We start from the raw sequence: 20,464 nt of genomic DNA on the forward strand, positions 1-20,464 counted from the left end.
GTGGAGTGAAAAGTACAATATTTGTATTTCAGATGTAGAGAAGTTAAAAGTCATAAGTTTCCAGATAAAAATAATACTCAAGTAACGTACAGATCCTTAAAAAGTACAATACTCAATTAAATGTACTTCACTGTCCACCTCTGCACATAAGACATTTTCATGATTCTTTAAAGTGCTTGACAACTTCCTGAGAGAACCCATTAAAAACCTTTTTTGCATGTACTGTAGGAATTAACATACATTTGTGTGTATGTGGGTGTGCCTATACCTTCAGGACAGAACAGCAAAAATGTTTGCATGAAAAGTGTTTTCTTTAGCAGATGTAAGGCTCATGGGAAACTAGTCACGTACAGGAGCGTCGCTAGGGATTCTGGGCCCCTTGTACAGGCCATTGCTTTGGGCACCCCTGAAATCATATTTGTGTGCACTACATATTTTAAAACTAATTTAAATATCCTACAAGGCAATTTTTACTGCAGGCAGTAGCTAACTGTATTGAATCATAACATAGCATCATTATTCAACAGTGTATGATCAGTCATCTGTGCCATTCCACATTACTGTTGTTTTCTGAGTCACAATCCTGTAAATCCGACGTACCTCACACCATTTCATCGTACCTCACTGTATTTGCATCATTTTATGGGTTAAGTGGGTTAGCGCGACCTCACAAAATATGCTACTCCTGGTATATCTTGCTTGACAAGATGTTACGAGATGTTTGTCCCTGCATCACACAATGTGCTACCCATGTTGCAATTTTTAAACATGACAGTTTCAACCGCTGGTAGACAGATTTCTTTTCAGTTGAATCAGCTGGCAATTCATACTCAGAGCTGAGTTCTCAATGTTTCCAAGAAATTAAAAGTCAGACTTGATTTAGAGTTTATCATACAGAACTATTCTTTCATCCACCCATCTGTCTATCCAGATATTATACATACATATAAATACATATTTGCACATACACTACTGGTCAAAGTTTTTGAATAATTATGTATTTTTTTATGTTTTTGAGGCAGTCTCCTAAAAAAAATCCTAACAATTTGACCAATATTTTTGCACCAAAGTGCAAATGGTACCATCTTGTCACTAAGGCCTTTGTACCTTCTTTACTCCAAAAGGGTTCATAATAGTATCTTAGAGTAGTAATATGCATGTGTGTAATAGGTACTCTTAGTATTAGTATTACTCTTTAAGGGTGAAGGGGTAATGAAGGCACTGTCCCAGTGACAAGCTGTTATATATTTGCAGTGCTGGGTAGATTACTTACAAATTGTAGTCTTTTACCGATTCCAAATTACATGACAAAAATTGTAGTTAGTAATGTAATCCATTACATTGGATAACAAAGAGAAAGAGAATATGTTCCATTCATTGTGATTAATGATATGAAGTGCATAAACATTGCATTATATCAAGGTTTCCCAAATCGTCGTCCGTGAGTTTAAAGTAAGGCTAATAATTAATGAAATCATAAAAAGCGTAAAACTAAAACAAATCATTTTAAAATAACGAAAATAAAACACTTACTAAAAAAGATGAAATATTTTGTTTACCTGTGTCTCAGAGCAACACACAGCGCTGTTTCATTTCTGAATAAATCCGCGATTAATCGTGTGAACCAATGATTCAGTGGCCCATTCATAAAGAGAGCCATTTACGTCATTCCTGATTGAATCAGCAGTTTGACCGAATCAAATGAATGAATGATTCAATATTTTTTTGCTTACTCTTTTATGACTACTATGAATTCAGAATTTTTTTTTCACATACTGTTTTTCACCTACTATATAGTAGGGAAGTATGTGATTTCAGATGCAGCCCACAGCCTACTCATTAAGACATTTACCACCATCTATCAGGAGTTCTACTTTCTTCATAATTTCATATTTACATAAAAAAAAAACATTAAAGGGATAATTAATCAATTATTCACCCTCATGTCATTTCAAACTTGTATGACTTTTTTATTTTGTGGAACATGAGGTTATTTTGAAGAATGTTGGTAATGAAACTGCTTCAGAAGAAACAGAATTGACAGAAGAATTGACAGAATTAAAAAAAAAAATTTAATACCCATTTAATACCAATTTAAAACCCATTAATCTCAAGGCATCATTAATGCAATTGTAATTGCAGTGTAAATGTATTCATGCCACATCTGAGCTGCAATAAACGGCCTGTAAATATTTCTAAATATCAATTCAGATGCAGCTTCTGGAAAAAACAAAACAATCAAAATACTTTTTTCCAAAGCTATATACAGTATATAGTCCCTAAACAGCTCCTCAAAAGGCAGACAAAGAAACACGACTTCATATTTAGACATTTTTATTGCAAACAATATAAGAATATAAAACAAACACTGAAGAACAGGACAATAATTTATGCATTATATGAACACAATGACATTTCTGATACGACATGATACTCCAGTTTAATCTGCCAAAGGGTAAATGGCAACACTCCAATTAACAGGGAAATCCCCCACACACAGAACGGCTCACCAACCCCAGCCTGCCCGTGTCTCACAGCAGTTATTCCTGACTGGAACTCATGTACGTTCTCGAGGCGTCTGGGGTGTTTGATTGTGGCTGTGAGAGAGTCGAGGCACTGCGGCTAGAACCGAGCTCAAGATCAGTCCACTTCAGTCAGGCCACACGGGCGTCTGAACTCCTGACCTCTCTCATGGATCCATTTATTTGAAACTGCCAAACGAGAGGATGAGGGAGGAATGGACATGTGATGCTTTTAAAACAACCTACTTCTTCTGCTATGTTCATTTCAACAGGAGGAGTTCTCTCTCAGAAGGACATGGGATTTATGCAATTAAAAAGTACACTGATCTGCAGCCTGTTCATGGCATCAGCGGTATTTAAAGACAATACTTCATATAAGTCTGTGTTTAGTTCACTTACCCCATTTACTGCCTACTAGAACAGGACAGGCTGCATGTCTCGTTCTGTAGTCTCCTTCTCCGCTCTTAAAGAGGTTGTACCAGAACACCGCCGTTCCCTACAAAGAGACGAGGATCTTTTTAAAATTAAAGCTACATCTGAAATATAACAACACTTTAGTTTAAGGACCAATTCTCACACTTAACTTGCGTGCATATCACCAGAATATTGGCTATTTATTAGTACTTATAAAACACATATAAATGTCTTATTCTGCATGATCATATTTTAGATCCCATAATCCACCCCATACCTAAACTAACAACTACCTTTCTAACTATTAATAAGCAGCAAATTAGGAGTTTGAGGCAAAAGTTATGGTTAATAGTGATAATTGGACCTTAAAATAAACTGTGGCCTTAAATCATCAACTTAACACTACAAGCCGATTCAAAACTTGATGCTGATACCATTATTTACATATCAGGGTGATCAATGGGATAAAATTAACAACTAAGAAAAGAGATTCTAAAAAAATACTGCTTACACTGTATCTACTACATATACAGCATTTAGCTACAATATGTAACAAAAAAAGTGTTTATTGCAACACCATCAACACTGATGTAATGATTTCATACATGTTTTATTAAAGGTTCATGAAGTGTTTATAAAGGTTGTCCGTACCTTTCTAGGCCAAATAGCGGCACCAAAATCAGGGAAAACAGTCGCCCCACCAGCCTCAACATCACTCATCTGTAATGAAGAAGGATTATTAACATCTGCCTTTCAAGCACTACAACATGGTATGCCATCAGTATTTCACATTTTTGTTGAAGAAAATTTAAAAACAAATCTATTAATTAATAGCCAACAATACATTGTATGGGTCAAAATTATAAATTTTTCTTGTATGCCAAAAATCATTATGATATTAAGTAAAGATCATGTTCCATGAAGATATTTTGTATATTTCCTACCGTAAATATATCAAAACATAATTTTTGATTAGTAATATGCATTGCTAAGAACTTCATTTGGACAAATTTAGATTTTTTGCTCCCTCAGATTCCAGATTTTCAAATAGTTATAATCGCAGCCAAATATTGGCATATCCTAACAAACCATACATCAGTGAAAGCTTATTTATTCAGCTTTCAGACGATGTATAAATATCAATTTAAAAAAATTGACCCTTATGACTGGTTTTGTGGTCTAGGGTCACATAATATTATGTATAGCAGTACCCGGAAGTCATGGCATGTTTGGTGCAATTTACATTTTATGCTATATAATTTTCTCCTGTTTTCTAAGTAGAGAGGGAGTCTTTTATTTTTATCACCATTATAATTTTAATGTACTTTGGAACACTCTGGATTAAATGTATCTGCTGAAGAGAGCTGTTGAAAATTTGTTTATGGGTTATCACGAACCAACAATTACCAGCACTTGTTACCATGGTAATGTCTACTCCTACCGTAAAGATCCTTGCACACTGAGTTCACAGAAATTGGTGGTCTTCTATTTAAAATCTAGCTCTAGTATTGCTAGCAAAGCATCAAACTGAGCCACTGATATCCTGAAGTGAACTTGATAATCCCGCTGCTGTTGAGGGGGAACTCTCCATCCTCTCTTTATGGATGGACCCAATATTTCCTCTCTTTTTAAGAAGCGAGAAGACAACAAAATCATCCTCACTGCTTGAAAACTCCATTTAGTGCTGTTTTGCAAATTTTTTCACAATGGATTCATTAATACGCATCGGACTCCGTGTGCAAGGTTTCTGTGCGTGACAAATTTTTAGGATAATGAATACAAAAAAAATGCATACAAATGTCACGGCACACTGAGTTCGAAATTTTTGGAAATATGAAAAAACGCATTCGAAAATTTCGGACTCAGTGTGCAGAGACCTTTAAGATCTGTTTCGACCTCACTCTGACCATCACTACAGTCTTAATAGAATGAAAACCTTCATTCCACCTTCTCTCGAGACCTTATGTAAACAAAGTCATGCCCATGACCCTGGAGGCGGAGCTTCCCACACTATAAAAAGCGGGATGAACTTCCGGCTCATTCTCTTACCTTTCTCACCTCAAAGACCAGGTACAGGTAAGAAAACAGAATTAAATTGATTATCCACCATTCATCCATCAGTTCATCACCTAGTGGTACAGGTGCCTTGTGTCCCTGTGAATTGTGGTGGTCATATGGCATTATTGCTACATGGTAGTATCTCCATTGCATTGTTTTGTAGCTAGCTAGTATGCTAAGCTACGTAGTGTTGGTATAATTCTGTTCTTTTTCAGATATCTATCTATAAGGAGATTCCCCCCTTCCATGTAAAACGATTTGAGTACCCAGAAAAGTGCTATAATAATAATAATAAGTTACATTTATATTATTATTATTATTAAACAAAAAATAGAATATACTTCTATTGCAAAGTTTTTGGTAATATTAAATCCTATATCTGTCAGCACACAGACGTAAGTGCACAAACAGTATGTTTATTTGGCAGAGGCGGGGGGTGAAGAGCAAGGCAGAGAGTCAAGGTGGGTAAACAGAGAGAACAGGTTATGTGGTGCTGGTTCGTGAGCAGAATCCTTTCCTGTGTTCCTCCCAGGAGAACTGTGGAGATCCAGAGAATGAGGGAATGGTGGAGCACTGGAGCTGGCGAGAGCGGGGGATGATTGCTAGGCAAACAGGCAGGTAAGTAGGGCAGAAGAGAGTCAGGTTAGTACACAATGAATGTTCAATACCAGACAGTGCCTATGCGGGAGGAATGCCTTCATATAGTGCTCGGGCTGAGTGGTGACAGGTGGCGGTGGTTAGTACTCAGGTGATTGTGATCTGGTGAGCATGATTGGTGGTGACTGTGACTCTCTGATAGTACTCCCTCCTCCAGGGGCGGCTCCTGACGCCCTGGGGCGATGACGGGGGCGGCCACGGCCTCTGGGAGCAGGGCAGTTAGGGTGGTTCTTTTGGAATTCCGCTAGAAGGGAGGGATCTAGCACATCATCCCTGGCTACCCATGACCGTATCCCTCCCAATCAATGAAGTACTCCAGGTGACCGCCCCGACGTCGAGAGTCCATGATATTCCGCACTTGGTAGATAGTGGGTTCTGCCAGGACCTCGGGAGGAGGAGATACGGCCGGTTCAATGGGATCTGGAGCTGAGGGAGAGAAGGGTTTAAGGAGTGAGACATGGAACACAGGATGGATACGATATTGTGCAGGGAGTTGTAGGTGAAAGGGGACCTCATTGATCTGCCTCACGATCGTGAATGGACCAATATAACGGGGACTCAGCTTCTTACAGGGAAGACGGAGACATAGATCCCGGGTCGAGAGCCAAACCTTATCTCCTGGGCGATAGATGGGGGAGTTGGACCGGCAGGCATCTGCAAAGGTCTTATGCCTCCATACTGCCTGTTGGAGGTGGATATGAGCTGAGACCCTTGAGGGGAATCAACCTGCATGCCTTGGAGAATCGATCCACTGCGACGAGAATGCAGGTATACCCCTCAGTGTTAGGGAGATCGGTCATAAAGTCGACTCCGACGTGGGACCAGGGACGGCGTGGGATAGGCAGGGGCGTGAGTTTGCCCGCTGGGAGATGATGTGGAGTCTTAGTGATGGCACAGACTGAGCAACTGCAAACATACTGGGAGACCTCTTGGGCCATACTGGGCCACCAGTACAGAGCTTGTAGGAGCGAGAGAGTACGCTGGCTGCCTGGATGTCCAGAGCCCGGAGAAGAGTGTACTAAGCCCAGAAGGGTTGGCCGCAGGGTGGATGGGATGTAAGTCTTCCCTTCTGGGCCTCCTGGCGGAGCAGGCTCGGAGAGGGTGGCAACACGGATCTGATCCTCCAGATCACACTGGATGGAGCTGACGATGAGGGCTGGAGGGAGGATAGGCTCAGAAGCCGTAGCTTCATCTGGAGAATGGATGCGAGAGAGGGAATCCGCCTTGACGTTCTTGTCTCCAGGCCGGTAGGTGTTCGTGAACAGGAATCGGGTAAAGAAGAGGGCCCAGCGGGCCTGGCGGGGGTTCAGCCTCTTGGCACTGCGGATGTGCTCAAGGTTCTTATGGTCTGTAGTGACCTCGAAGGGGTGTGGAGCTCCCTCCAGCCAATGTCGCCACTCCTCCAATGCGAGCTTAATGGCTAGCAGTTCCCGGTTGCCGATGTCATAGTTCTGCTCTGCCGGGGTAAGTTTCCTGGAGAAGTAAGCGCAAGGATGGAGACGGGGAGGCTCTCCATAGTGTTGTGACAGCACTGCTCCCACACCGGTGGTGGAGGCATCCACTTCTACCACGAAAGGGAGTTGGGGATCCGGATGAGACAGAGGAGTAGAGCAGTGCAGAAGGTCTCCTTGAGCCTCTTGAGGGCGGCCTGAGCTTCGGGGTTCCAGGATAGCGATTTGGGTTTGCGTCAGAGCATAGACGTAGGGGGGGCTGAGAGGACGCTGAAGTTCTTGATAAATCTTTGGTAAAAGTTGGCGAAACCCAAGAATCGCTGGAGCTCCTTGATAGATTGTGGTTGGGACCAGTCTCGAATGGCTTGGACCTTCCCCTGGTCCATCTGGATGCCCTCCGCACTGATGAAGTAACCGAGGAACTGAACCTTGGGGCGATGGAACTCACATTTCTCGAGCTTAAGGTAGAGCTGATGTCTCCGGAGCTGTTCTAGGACCTGCGTGACGTGGTGGCGATGTTCAGCCAGGTTCAGGGAGTAGATCAGGATATCGTCTATGTACACGATGACAAATCTGTGAAGGAACTCTCGGAACACCTAGTTCATGAACCCCTGGAAGACGGAAGGCAAGTTGGAAAGGCCATACGGCATAACCAAGTATTCATAGTGACCAGCAGGGGTGATGAACGCCGTCTTCCACTCGTCGCCCTCCCGGATTCGAACGAGGTTATACGCACTCCGCAGGTCCAGCTTTGAGAACATGTGGGCCCCACGGAGTTCCTCGAGGGCGGCCGGGACCAGGGGAAGTGGATAGGGGAGCTTGACGGTGTGTTCATTCAGGGCTCGGTAATCTATACATGGCCGAAGGCCTCCATCCTTTTTCCCAACAAAGAAGAACATCGAGGCCACTGGAGAGGTGGAAGGACGAATGAATCCTTGTTGGAGAGCCTCCTTGATGTAGTTCTCCATTACCGTGCGCTCCCTTGGGGGGCCGAGTTCCAGGCAGCAGGTCAGTGGCACAGTCCCATGGCCGATGTGGTGGTAATTTGGTGGCTGCCTGTTTACTGAACACTTCCTGGAACGCCACATTGTCAGATGGGATTTCGGGGCTTTCCTGGGGCTCTCCACGAGGGTAGAGTTGGTAGGAACATGGGAGAGACAGTTCTGAAAGCAAGCCTGACTCCACCGGAGGATCTCACTGGACTCCCATCTGACTTTGGGTGAATGGTGGGAGAGCCAGGGATGTCCCAGGATGATGTCCACGGTGGATCCCTCCAGTACCAGAAAGGAAATCGTCTCATGATGGAAGCATCCCACTTGCAGGGACACGGGTGGAGACCGGTACTTGATATGCCCACGCCCAAGGGGTTTTCCTTGGATGGTTTCTATCTTGAGCTCCTGGGCTTGCCTTCTCCGTGGGAGGTTGAGGCGTTTTAGAAAGGTGTGGGAGATGAAGTTTCCCGAGGAGCCCAAGTCAAGGAGGGCAGACCCTGTGACGGAATGCCGTGAGGCGAGTAGTTGGACTGGTAACAGAGGTAATGTAGAGATCTGTGGTTCAACCTGGAGAGTACTCACCGATGGGCATTGGGGACGTGAAAGACACGTCCGGATGATGTGTCCTGAAGCTGCGTCCTGAAGCTGCACAGTAGAGACACAGACCTGAGGCGAGCAGTCGAGCTCGTTCAGTGCGAGAGAGACGAAAGGAATCCACTACCATGGGTTCTGGTTCTGGAGGACAGGCTATGGGTGAGACTGGCGTTGGGGCGGTTTCACTCAGTTGGCAGGCGGTGAGGCGTTGGGATATTTTCATGGCCTTTTGCATGAAGATCTCTAGGCCGGCGGTGTCGTCATATATGACCATCAGTGCTCGGATCTGGGGATTGAGACCCTGACGGTAGGTCGCCAGCAAAGCCGCCTCATTCCATCCACTAGAGGCCGCCAGCGTGCGGAACTACAGGGTATAGTCATCTGTGGATGTTGAGCCCTGACGGTGGCGAAGGAGCTGGTCGGCGACCGATAGAGAGCCCATGGTTTGGCCGAAGACTTGCTTGAAGTGAGCTGTGAAGGCATCGAAGGAGTTAATTAATGTGCTCTGGGAATCCCAAATAGCTGGTGCACAGAGCAGTGCTCATCCGATGAGCAGCGATATCAGGAACGCCACCTTCGACCGCTCTGTGACAAATCTCTGGGCCTGCATCTCAATAAAGAGAGAGAGTTGAAGCATGAAACCACCACATTCCACCGCCTCACCCGAATATTGAGCTGGAAGGGCCATGGGACTGGCTGAGGCAGATGGAGGTTGGCGGACCGGGATGAGTGTGGCTCGAAGAGTGCTGACGAGCTCTCCGAGGAAGTCAGCCGCAGCGGGGCTCTGGGATTCCATCCCCGGTCCGGGTTTGTGGGTCTGGTATTCTGTCAGCACACAGACAAGAGGACACAGCCGTAAGTGCACAAACAGTATGTTTATTTGGCAGAGGAGGGGGGTGAAGAGCAAGGCAGAGAGTCAAGGTGGGTAAACAGAGAGAACAGGTTACGTGGTGCTGGTTCGTGAGCAGAATCCTTTCCTGTGTTCCTCCCAGGAGAACTGTGGAGATTCGGAGAATGAGGGAACGGTGGAGCACTGGAGCTGGCGAGAGCAGGGGATGATCGCTAGACAAACAGGCAGGTAAGTAGGGCAGAAGAGAGTCAGGTTAGTACACAATGAATGTTCAATACCAGACAGTGCTTGTGTGGGAGGAATGCCTTCATATAGTGCTCGGGCTGAGTGGTGACAGGTGCCGGTGGTTAGTACTCAGGTGATTGTGATCTGGTCAGCGTGATTGGTGGTGACTGTGACTCTCTGACAATATCACTGTTCGCAGTGGTTGCGGATTGCTTGACACGCTTGGTACGTTCGCGTACTGGTGCACATCAGTTCCTTGTGTGGGCTAAATTACCCTTGACTACTGTTTGCAGTTTGTGGGTTTTATTTTGGATCTTCAGAGTATGTTCGCTTACTAGTGAAGGTAAATTTTTCTAGTTGCATTTAATAAACCCTTACTAATGCCACAATCAGTGGGCTTTGGTATAAGCCTTCTGAGCACGTACAGGTGAAGGTCATCTTTTCGTTGGCTTAATTTACTACAGTTGCAATAGTGACCATGTCATCTCAGTGCTGCCGGTTTTGTTATTCAGCAATGGACCCTCGTGATGGACATCGGGATGCCCCTCATGTCTAGGGATTGCTCACCTGACAGAGAGGATATGGATAATCCTTGCAGTGCAGATTGTGAGAGTGGTCTAAGGCACTGGATTTAGGCTCCAGTCTCTTCGGGAGCGTGGGTTCAATCCCACCGCTGCCAGCAGTTGTTTAATCAAGCTCTGAATGTACTTGGAAAAAGGAGCATGCTTCTCTGGCAGCAGACAGTTACCCCCAGAGACATGCGAGTCAAACAAGATGCGTTGTCCTCTCCCACAGCCGATCGCCTGTTTTCTTAGGCAGGGTGACTCAGTCCTGCTTCTGGGCCCCGTCCTGCCTAGAGAGGAACGACTGTCATGCAAACCGGCATGGTGGCTGAGCATGGTAGAAAGAGGGAATGCTCTTTAGGTGGTTATGATCATAAGTGCGCTCGCAAACATTGCGTGACCACCAGTATGACTACAATTTCAAACCAACAAGTCATAAGTGTGTGGATAAACCAACCATTGCTCCACCAACAGAAAGTACAGATATACATCTTAAGATTCTGACTACTCTTCAGAGATTATCTCAAAGATTGGACAGATTTGAGGCTCATCATTCCTTTTCCTGATCCATTTCTTCCCCCGGCCAGGAAAGCATTCCGCCACCTGTGCCTCTGGGAGAAGAGGCCGTAGATGATGTGCTGCCTGTTTTTGCCTCCAACTCACTGTTCGATAGTGGGCATCAATCAGAATCAGGAGACTCCCATTCAGATGCTGCAGAGGTGAGGAATCACCAGGGGCCTGATGTATAAACATTGCGTATGCACAAAATAGAAATGTGCGTACGCTGTTTTCCACACACGTATCTGGATTTATAAAAATGCTCGTTAACCAGTAGACACTGGACTTGGGGATATGCCACCAGATGAGCAGGTGATAGCATCATGGACAGCTTTGGGAGCAGCCCCTGTCTTGGCTAATCTATGCTGACCTTGCAAGGAGTATACTAAGGCTGACTGCCTGATTTCCCACTGTTTATGCTGCTGCACATGTGGCTCGTATGGGTAATGCTTTGGCTGTTCTCCTGTTGGCCTTATAAAAAACAGTGTGTGTGGAAGATCAAGATTCCAAAATGTTAATTGGTTCAGCTTTGGTAGCGCATTCACATCAAACATGTGATGTAAGTGAGGTTATGTCATCAGCTGTCTTATGTCACAGGCAGATATGGCTGTCTCAGACTCAGCAAACTGATGAATTTACCAGTAATGCCTGGTCATGTCTTTCATCCAGATTCTCAGGAAATGTTGGGCAGACCTGAGCATTCCATTACATTGAGGGAGACTGTTCAAAGGGCTTGTGGCAATTCTCCGGCCTTTAAACAAAATTTTTAAACACCTCAAAGGCCGCAATGGCCTGCCTGATATTGACATGTGGTGGTCCTGCTGGTGTCCAAGAACATAGCTTTCATGTCAACAGTTAGATTCCCACCTCACTTCCCCGAAGGGTTGTCCACGGTAGCTCATGGGTACCAACTGCAGTTTCACCTCCCTTTTCAGGGGAACAAATGACTATTCTTAAGGATATCCTTTTTGGAGCCAGTATTGGTGGAGGAAGTTCAAAGTGTGTTGAAAAAAAGGAGCCATTTCAGAGGTGCCTCCCACCGCACACCAAAATGGGGTTACTCCACAATTGGGAGAAACTGTATGGTTATCGGCCCATTCCCAACCTCATGAGTCTCAACCAATACTTATAGGTACTCTCATTCAAAATGATTCACCAAGAGTATTACTCGAATGGTCTCAGGCCTTAGCCCCCCCTTCAGTTACAGGGTATCAATTCTTCCATATCTAGACGATTGGTTGATCTGCATCCCCACTCTAAATCAAGGAGTAATGGACACAGAGAAAGTACTGGCCCATATTCAATCCCTTGGTTCCATTGTAAACCGGAAGAACAGCAGTCTCCATCCTCGACAACAAGTGAACTTTCTCAGGATCCATTTTGGTTCTGTGACAATGAATGCACGTCTCACCTCAGAGGGCCAAGAGTCTGGGAAAAGCATTAAGACATTTCCAGTCAGGAAAACTGGTGAATGCACACAAATTACAGAAGTTGTTTTGGCTGATAGCAGCAGCATCAGTGGTGATCCTTCTGGGCCTGTTGAGAGAATGTGGCATACAGTGTTGGTTTAATTCATTTCATTTCCATCCAATAAAGACAAAGGAGTAAAGCTGTTGGTGACACAGTCCTGCATGAAGGTTCTGCTCCCCTGGAGGAACAGAGACTTTCTTCTCAGAGGAGTTCTTCAACAAATGCATCACTGACAGGCTGGAGAGCTGTCTGGGAGGGCTGGTCATTTAGGGGCACGTGGAAGCTCCATTGGTCTTTGGAACACACAAATGTGCTCAAACTAAAGGCAGTTTCTTGCCTCAATGGGTTGCTACAGTTCATTCATCACAAGCATGGGTTAGTGAGAACAGGCAGCACCTCTGTGGTGTATCATATAATTCACCAGGGGGAGATGAAGTAGCTACGCTGTGCAATCTCCAGGTGACTAAGTAGCTACTGACTCGGGCATGGCCCCGTCTAGCATCTCTGAGAACAATTCACATCCCAGTTGTGGCAGCCGATATCCTGTCCAGGACAGGGCCTCTCCCAGAAGAGTGGCGCGTACACCCAATGTAGTGGGTCAAATTTGAACCCGTTATTGGGAAGCCCAGATTGATTTTTATGCATCCAGGGAAACAACTCATTGTCAGAAATGGTACTCCCTTATAGATACAGGAGGGCTGCTCTGGCCTAGATGTTCTCAATCTCAAGAATGGCCAAAAGGATTGTTGTATGCTTTCCCCACCTCTTTCGTTGATTCCTCAAGTCATTCAGAGGATCAAGGAGGGTCATAACTCTGTGCTGATGGTGGCTCCATGCTGGCCAGGAAGGCCATGGTTCCAGACCTGATATGACTGATACAGGGATGCCCATGACAGCTGCCAGCTTGAGCAGATCTTCTGTCACAGACAGACGGACAGATTTGGCATCCAAACCCGACTGCTCTGCACTTGTGGGTATGGTTTCTGTGGAGTCTGTCTCTCAACAGTTAGATGACACACGAGACACGGAGCAATGCTAGAGTCCCATTTATTCGGGCCAATTACTCCCTAAGCTGGAAAAAAATTTCAAACTGGTGTGTGAACACTAAGGTGGACCCAGTTCTCTGCCACTTGTCCTTTTTTACAGTTTCAACTGGATCAAGGCAAGGCAGCCAGTACAAACAAGGGTTATGCCTTGGCCATTTCAGCATTTCATGAAGGGCCAATGACCAGCTATTAGGCCGACTTCAAGTAAATTTCCAAAGGGAGTTGACCTGTGTCCAGACCGTACTCTGCAAGCACCGAGTTCGGACTTGTCTCTTGTATTGAACTCTCTCACTAAGTCCCAGTATGGGCCTACTGTGAAAACCGATTGAAATAGGTCTCTCTAAATGGATTTTCTCTTGGCTCTCTGCTCTGCCAAGCAGGCAGGAGAGCTCGGTGCTCTCTCTGTTAGTGGAGATTGTTAGCGGTGGAAGGCAGATGGCACGGGAGTGTCACTTAGCCTAACCCTGCATTTTTGCCAAAATTCAAGTTCAATATTAACCATTTCCTCACGTGCAGAACAGGAGCAGTTACTTAACCTGTGTTCAGTGAGGGCATTGCGTACTATGTAATTGTACTCCGTCTTTGAGGAAAGCTAATCTTCAGCTTTTTTTCTACTACAGTAAGGCCAGGCAGGGGTTGCCGCTGTCTAAACAGCATTTGTCACATTGGGTAGTCAATGTTATTTCTTATACCTATGCTGGGGGTTTTCAGTTCCTACAGGAATACGAGCCCACTCCCACGATGAGCCACGATCCCACTGCACTAAAAGGAGTTCTGTGGGAGATATCTGTGTGGTAACTTCATGGTCTACTACATGTACACTATTGAGGTTTATAGAATTGATGTAACCCGTGCAGCACCTGTGAGCACTGCAGTTCTGATGTCTGTTGCCCAGAGAGATTTAAGAAAATCAAATTCTTCTGTTCCTCGTGACCCTTTTGGTATAGGTCATCCTATTAAGACCTATACCAAAATACTTCGGTCTCACAGATCCATAGTCATATTATATTCATAACTTATGGTCTCTGCACACCGAGTCCGAAATTTTTGTATGTGTTTTTTCATATTCGTTATCCTTAAAATTTGTCACGCACAGAAACTGTGCAAGGTGCGTTTGCTACGGATGCAGTGTGCAATGACCTTGAGTCTGAAAATTTTGTACGTTAAAAAAAAATTCAGATCGGGTTCGATTTTTTTACATTTTTCACATCCGTAGCAAGCATTTTGAGAGGTGTTTTGTACGGTGGCCAAGACAGCTCAACGCGCTGCAAATAGAAAAAACACCTGCAAATTAAGAAAACAACTTCATCAATTTGATAAATGCTCACAGCACAACCAAATAAAGAAACGCACTGCAAATACTCACAGCACAACCAAACAAAGAAACAAATAAAATTCTTTATTTGGTTGTGTTGTGAGCATTTGCAGCGCATTTATTTGTTTGCGTTGTAAGCATTTGCAACACCTGTCAAACCGATGAAGATGTTTTCTTGATTTGCTGGTGCTTTTTCTATTTGCATGTGTTTTCTGAAGTTGCAGTGCATTGAGCTCTCTCGGCCACTGTAGTTTTGACAGTTCAGAGCCACCGTACAAGCGAACACCAAAATCCAGAAAGTCGATCGTCAAGTTCATCCACCTCATCTTGCAGCACAAAGCACCGTAAAGATCCTTGCACACTGAGTTCACAGAAATTGGTGGTCTTCTTTTTTTATATGTGGTTCTAGTATCGCTAGCAAAGCATCAAACTGAGCCACTGACATCCTGAAGTAAACTTTGAATCGCCCGTGATAATCCTGCTGCTCCTGAGGGGGAACTCACCGTCCTCTCTGTATCTCAGTATTGGATGGACCCAATATTTCCTCTCTTTTTAAGAAGCGAGAAGACAAAATCATTCTCAATGCTTGAAGACTCCAATTAGTGCTGTTTTGCAAATTTTTTCGCAACGGATTAATTAATATGCCTCGGATTCAGTGTGCAAGGTTTCTGTGCATGACAAATTTTTAGGATAAGGAATATGAAAAAAAATGCATATGAAAATTTCGGACTCAGTGTGCAGAGACCTTTAGTCTCATTGTTTGACAGATTCAACTATGTTTTCTGAGGCTTTAAAATGAAATATTAATGGGTACAGTCCACAAATCAGAATAAAGTAAACTGCAATGATGGGATAAAACTGGAAAACATCAAAAATAGTCAAAGACAGACACGCACACAAACTGGGCCAGCAGAGACGACTGAGAGGTTAAAATCAGATCAGACTCGGATAGATTATGCTCTGAAAAAGCTTTCCTGGTCATTTTTGTCATTTTTAATTTTGATGTTATAAGTAACAATGTTTGTTCTGTTCTCTCTGTGCTCAGGTTTGACAATAATGGTAAAACTACATCTTGGTATTACAGATATTTCTTTCCACCAGATGGCACTAATCTGCCTCCATAAGTGGATTTGGTCACACTTTATATTAGGTGGTCTTAACTACTATGTAGTTACATCAAAAAATAAGTACAATATACTTGTGTTCATACTGTATTTGCAAAACACTACTGCTTCTATTGAAGTGGGATACGGGTAAGGTTAGGGACAGGTTTGGTGGTACGGGTAGGTTTAAGTGTAAGGGATGGGTCAACAGTGTAATTATAAATGTAATTACAGAAATTAATTACAGATGTAATCAGATATAGGTATTTTTAAAAATATAAGTACAATGTAAAAACATGTACACAATAAGTGCATTGTACCAAACGATTAATTTAAATGTAAATACATAGTTAATGCCACCTAATATAAAGTGGGACTGTGGATTTTAAATAGTTTTACACACGTTTGTTTTTGTGAAAAGTGGGGAATTCCATAGGCGTAATGGTTTTTATACTGTATGCGCTATTGCCCTACACCAACCCTGCACCTAACAGGAAACTTTGTGCATTTTTACTTTCTCAAACAAAAAAAACAACTTTAAGCATTTTGAAAAATGGGGACATGGGGCAATGTCCTCATAAGTCACCTTCTACTTGTAATACCTATGTCATACCCATGTCATTATACAAATGTATGTCCTCATTTGTCACAAAAATGCGTGCGCGCGCACACATACACACTCCTAATATTTGTATTATTATATAAAGAAATAAATGGTGAATAGTCTAGAGGTAAATATACTTTACCATGAAATTCCTTTAAAATACAAATATTTTTTAAAAAATACTGCTGAACTAAAATGAGTGAATGGAACTCCTTCATGAAGAGCAATAAAGTGTTAATTAAATGAACCATATTTTATTAAGGAAATATTACATAATATAACTTCCCATGCTTCATTCATAACATGGTCTATGCATTTTATAAATGTTAAACTCGTCTCATTCTCTCTTCATACCAGTCTAAAGTTTAACATTTTACACTTTCTTTTATCATTTAAACTATTTGCTTGTAATCCTAAAAAGGTTTCGGTAACACTTTATTTTGATGGTCCCTTTTGAGCATTCTGTTGACACTAAGTAATGTTGCAACTACATGTCAACAAACTCTCATAAGAGTATTAGTAGACTGTCTGCTTCATATCTACTAACTCCTTATTGTGTTGGTCTCCCAACAGATATTCTACGGACTATAAGTAACTTTGCAAGTACATCAACATTATACCGACCCTAACTTTAACCTAAGCCTACTAATACTCTAATGAGAGTTAGTTGACATGTAGTTGCAAAGTTGCTTATAGTCAAAACTAAGGAGACCATCAAAATAAACATTGCATTTTTTCAGTTGAAATTATCAACTAGCTCACATCAAAATTAATATTAGCCTCACAGGGAACACTCAAATAACACTCCACACCTATCCACTTACAAGATGTTATAAGATACTGTGCAGATCTTAAATAAACAATGTCAAGATATATAGTCCATTATAAATGTAAAAGTAGATTTAATACGGTGTTCATTGTGTGTTATAAATAATCATAATCTTAAAAGTTAAAACCACAAATGCGTAAGCATTATTATATGTTTTATCACCTTTTAAGTAATCATAACAATTATAAGGTTTTTATAATGCATCATGCATTCATTATAATGCCTTAAGAATACCCTTATAATGTATTATAAATATGGGCTTCATAGAAAGTGTTACCGAAGTGATGAGAAAAACACATAACATAGCTGAGGCACTGAGGCCTTTAGCCCCATTAATGTTGTTATTTTGGATACAAATTACTGCCAACATGAAAACAATCAAAAGTATTTGTATTCTGCCAGATACAGGATTCAATACAGGGTAATGGACTTACAAGGCTAAAGGCTAATAGTTATTCATTAATTACAGTAAAAGGTTTACACTGCAGGTATTTGGTTTAAAGAAACAACAGAAATCAAGCAATATATCAAAAAAATGTATATGCTGAATAAAGTTTTATGGATTAAGTTGTTGGCTGTATTAAAAAGATCACCAACTTATTTAACATTATTGCAAAACTGTTAAACGGTGGTTAGGATAATGTGTGTTCATATGCTGAAAAGATTTTCATGGATCAAGCTGTCAAATAGGCTACATTATGTATAAATGCAAGATAACATCCTCTGATCTCTCAAATAAAATCACTAAGTGCTTCCTGAGCAGCAGTCAAACGGCCCAGACGAGACTGCAAGTGTTTGCGTCTTTTGCTGACATCAGAGTCCTCAAACAGGAGCTCGCTCACGTTTGCCCCTTCCAGTATACTCAGCATGTCAGTACACAGGAGCTGAGCAGTCTCCTTTAGCATGTAGAAGGAGATCAGCATGGGCAGTTGGTCAGCCATCCTCTGCACCACAATCTGAAAGAAAATGAAGAGCCACTAAGTTACTTGTCTCTGAATAAGGCTTCAAATTCATTACTGAAGACTAGATGTACCTCATAATATGACTGCAACATTTCACTGTACTTGCTTTTTATATCAAAGACAGGTAATTGCACTTCTGAAAATTTCTCGTTGCTAATATCATTCAAGAACTTGAAGTAGATGGGATCTTGAGTGTAGATCATGCTTTCCATTTCAAACTGATCCATGATCCGCTGCTCCGCTTTGTCTTGCTGGCTTGACTGAATATTGTCGATTTTGTTCTATGATGTAAAGTACAGAGGTCAACTGACAGAATTTTTGTACAATTGTTGAAGTTCTAAGTTCCCGTTTCAAATGTTGCGTCAAGGGATGCTATGGGGAAACTCGTGTTTACGCTGAATTCTGAAGCCTGATTTGTTCACGCTTGTGTAGCGGCTCGAACAAATGACGCTTCAGCCCGCCAAAAGGGGTGGGGCCAACTGCTATATAAATTAGCTCTGAGCACCATTTCATCAGAATTTTCTCCTTCAGCGCGAAGATCATCTCCTCGCTGGACTCTAAAGAGAAGAAGCAGCAAGAAGCTTGAAGCCTACTCACCATTTCCCCTGCGGCCATCCGGTGACCATAAAGACCAGTGCCCCTCATCTGTAGCCAGCAGCTTGAATTCCTTCAGTGGATCTGAGCAGGAAGCTGTTGCTGATGACTCTATGTCACTGCCAGCTTCAGGTGCAGAGCAGTGGGTGTATGCTGGCAAGGACCCTGTTATCCTTCTACCCAAGGATTCAGCGCGGGCCAGTGTGGACAGCAAGCTGATTTGTATCCTCTTGAAATCCATGGAGGATCTTGGCTTGGACTGGTCAGCTCCTGAAGAGTCCAGCCTAGAGCAATGCCTACACATCAACTGCCTAGAGATGTTGGCGGTTTTTCAAGGCCTGAAAACCTTCCTACCAGCCTTAAGAGGGCACCATGTCCTGGTCCGTTCAGACAACATGATGGTGGTAGCGTATATAAATCAACAAGGCAGTGTGAGGTCACACTCCATTTACAGGATGGCCAAACACCTCCTCCTATGGGCACAGTGCAATCTACTCTCACTGAAGGTAGTTCACATGCCGGGCAGACTGAACCAAGGAGCGGACAAGCTGGAGGAACTCATTCCCTGAGTTGATCCAGCTGCAATCGGCAGGCCTTTGGCCAATTCCACTGAGGAAGGACCTCCTCTCTCAAGTGAGAGGCATGATCTGGCGTCCCCGGCCCAAGCTGTGGAGCCTTCCACCAGCAGGAACCAGGTGCTAGTTCAGAGCCAGTGCTATTGCCGGTTCTTAGATTGTTCGACTGGCGAACATTTAAGAGCCGGTTGCTTTTCCACAGGCCAACACAGATCCAGGTCTTACATCACTGAATACATTTCATGTTTCGTTTCACTAGCACAGCCGCGGCAGCGCCAAACACAACAGACTTGTTCAAGGTGCATCAGCACCACGCAGACCGGTCTTGTTGGTCACGGTAACCCCACCCCAGCCCCTGATGCAAGCGGTTCTTCCTTCTTGCCCAGCAATGTTTTGGTGCTACTTACAAACCGCTTTTCCTGGTTCGGAGCTGGTGCTTGTTGTCGAAACACACAGTGAACATGTTGCATCCACTTAAGATACAATGGATTATATTTCTCATAGTATCGTGCCATCTTTCTTATGCTACTTTACTTAAAGCAATCAAAGACCACTTATAAGTATTGTAATAATAATAATAATAATTTTGTTTTTTTCAAACAGCCATAAGATCAGATATCAGATCAGATGAATGTGTAATATGACACATTTGCTTTGAACTATTTTTTATTGTAATATAAGTTTAATTATTTTTGATGGTAGCCTTTAGACAGCTGCAACTCTGCAACTACGTCAACTAGCAGTCATTGGAGTATTAATAGTATGTCTGATAAATATATGCTAACACATTATTTTGATGGTTCCCCAATAGACAAACTGACTATAAGTAACTTTGCAAGTACATCAACATTATACCGACCCTAACTTTAACCTAAGCCTACTAATACTCTAATGAGAGTTAGTTGACATGTAGTTGCAAAGTTGCTTATAGTCAAAACTAAGGAGACCATCAAAATAAACATTGCATTTTTTTCAGTTGAAATTATCAACTAGCTCACATCAAAATTAATATTAGCCTCACAGGGAACACTCAAATAACACTCCACACCTATCCACTTACAAGATGTTATAAGATACTGTGC

General features: G+C 43.0%; 1 protein-coding gene across 1 annotated transcript; it reads right to left on the minus strand.

The window, feature by feature from the left end:
• Positions 1 to 2,317: 2,317 nt before the first annotated feature.
• On the minus strand, positions 2,318 to 3,727 carry LOC131529284 (prolyl 4-hydroxylase subunit alpha-2-like). Its single transcript, XM_058758917.1, has 3 exons — positions 3,588 to 3,727; positions 2,922 to 3,018; positions 2,318 to 2,711 (listed from the first exon to the last, which is right to left on the minus strand). The coding sequence occupies exons 1-3, from the start codon at positions 3,654 to 3,656 to the stop codon at positions 2,641 to 2,643; spliced, it is 237 nt and encodes a 78-aa protein (XP_058614900.1). The 5' UTR covers positions 3,657 to 3,727; the 3' UTR covers positions 2,318 to 2,640.
• Positions 3,728 to 20,464: the final 16,737 nt, after the last annotated feature.

This window comes from Onychostoma macrolepis, chromosome 21 (assembly GCF_012432095.1).
Source record: "Onychostoma macrolepis isolate SWU-2019 chromosome 21, ASM1243209v1, whole genome shotgun sequence".
In the NCBI taxonomy this organism is placed as follows: Eukaryota; Metazoa; Chordata; class Actinopteri; order Cypriniformes; family Cyprinidae; genus Onychostoma; species Onychostoma macrolepis.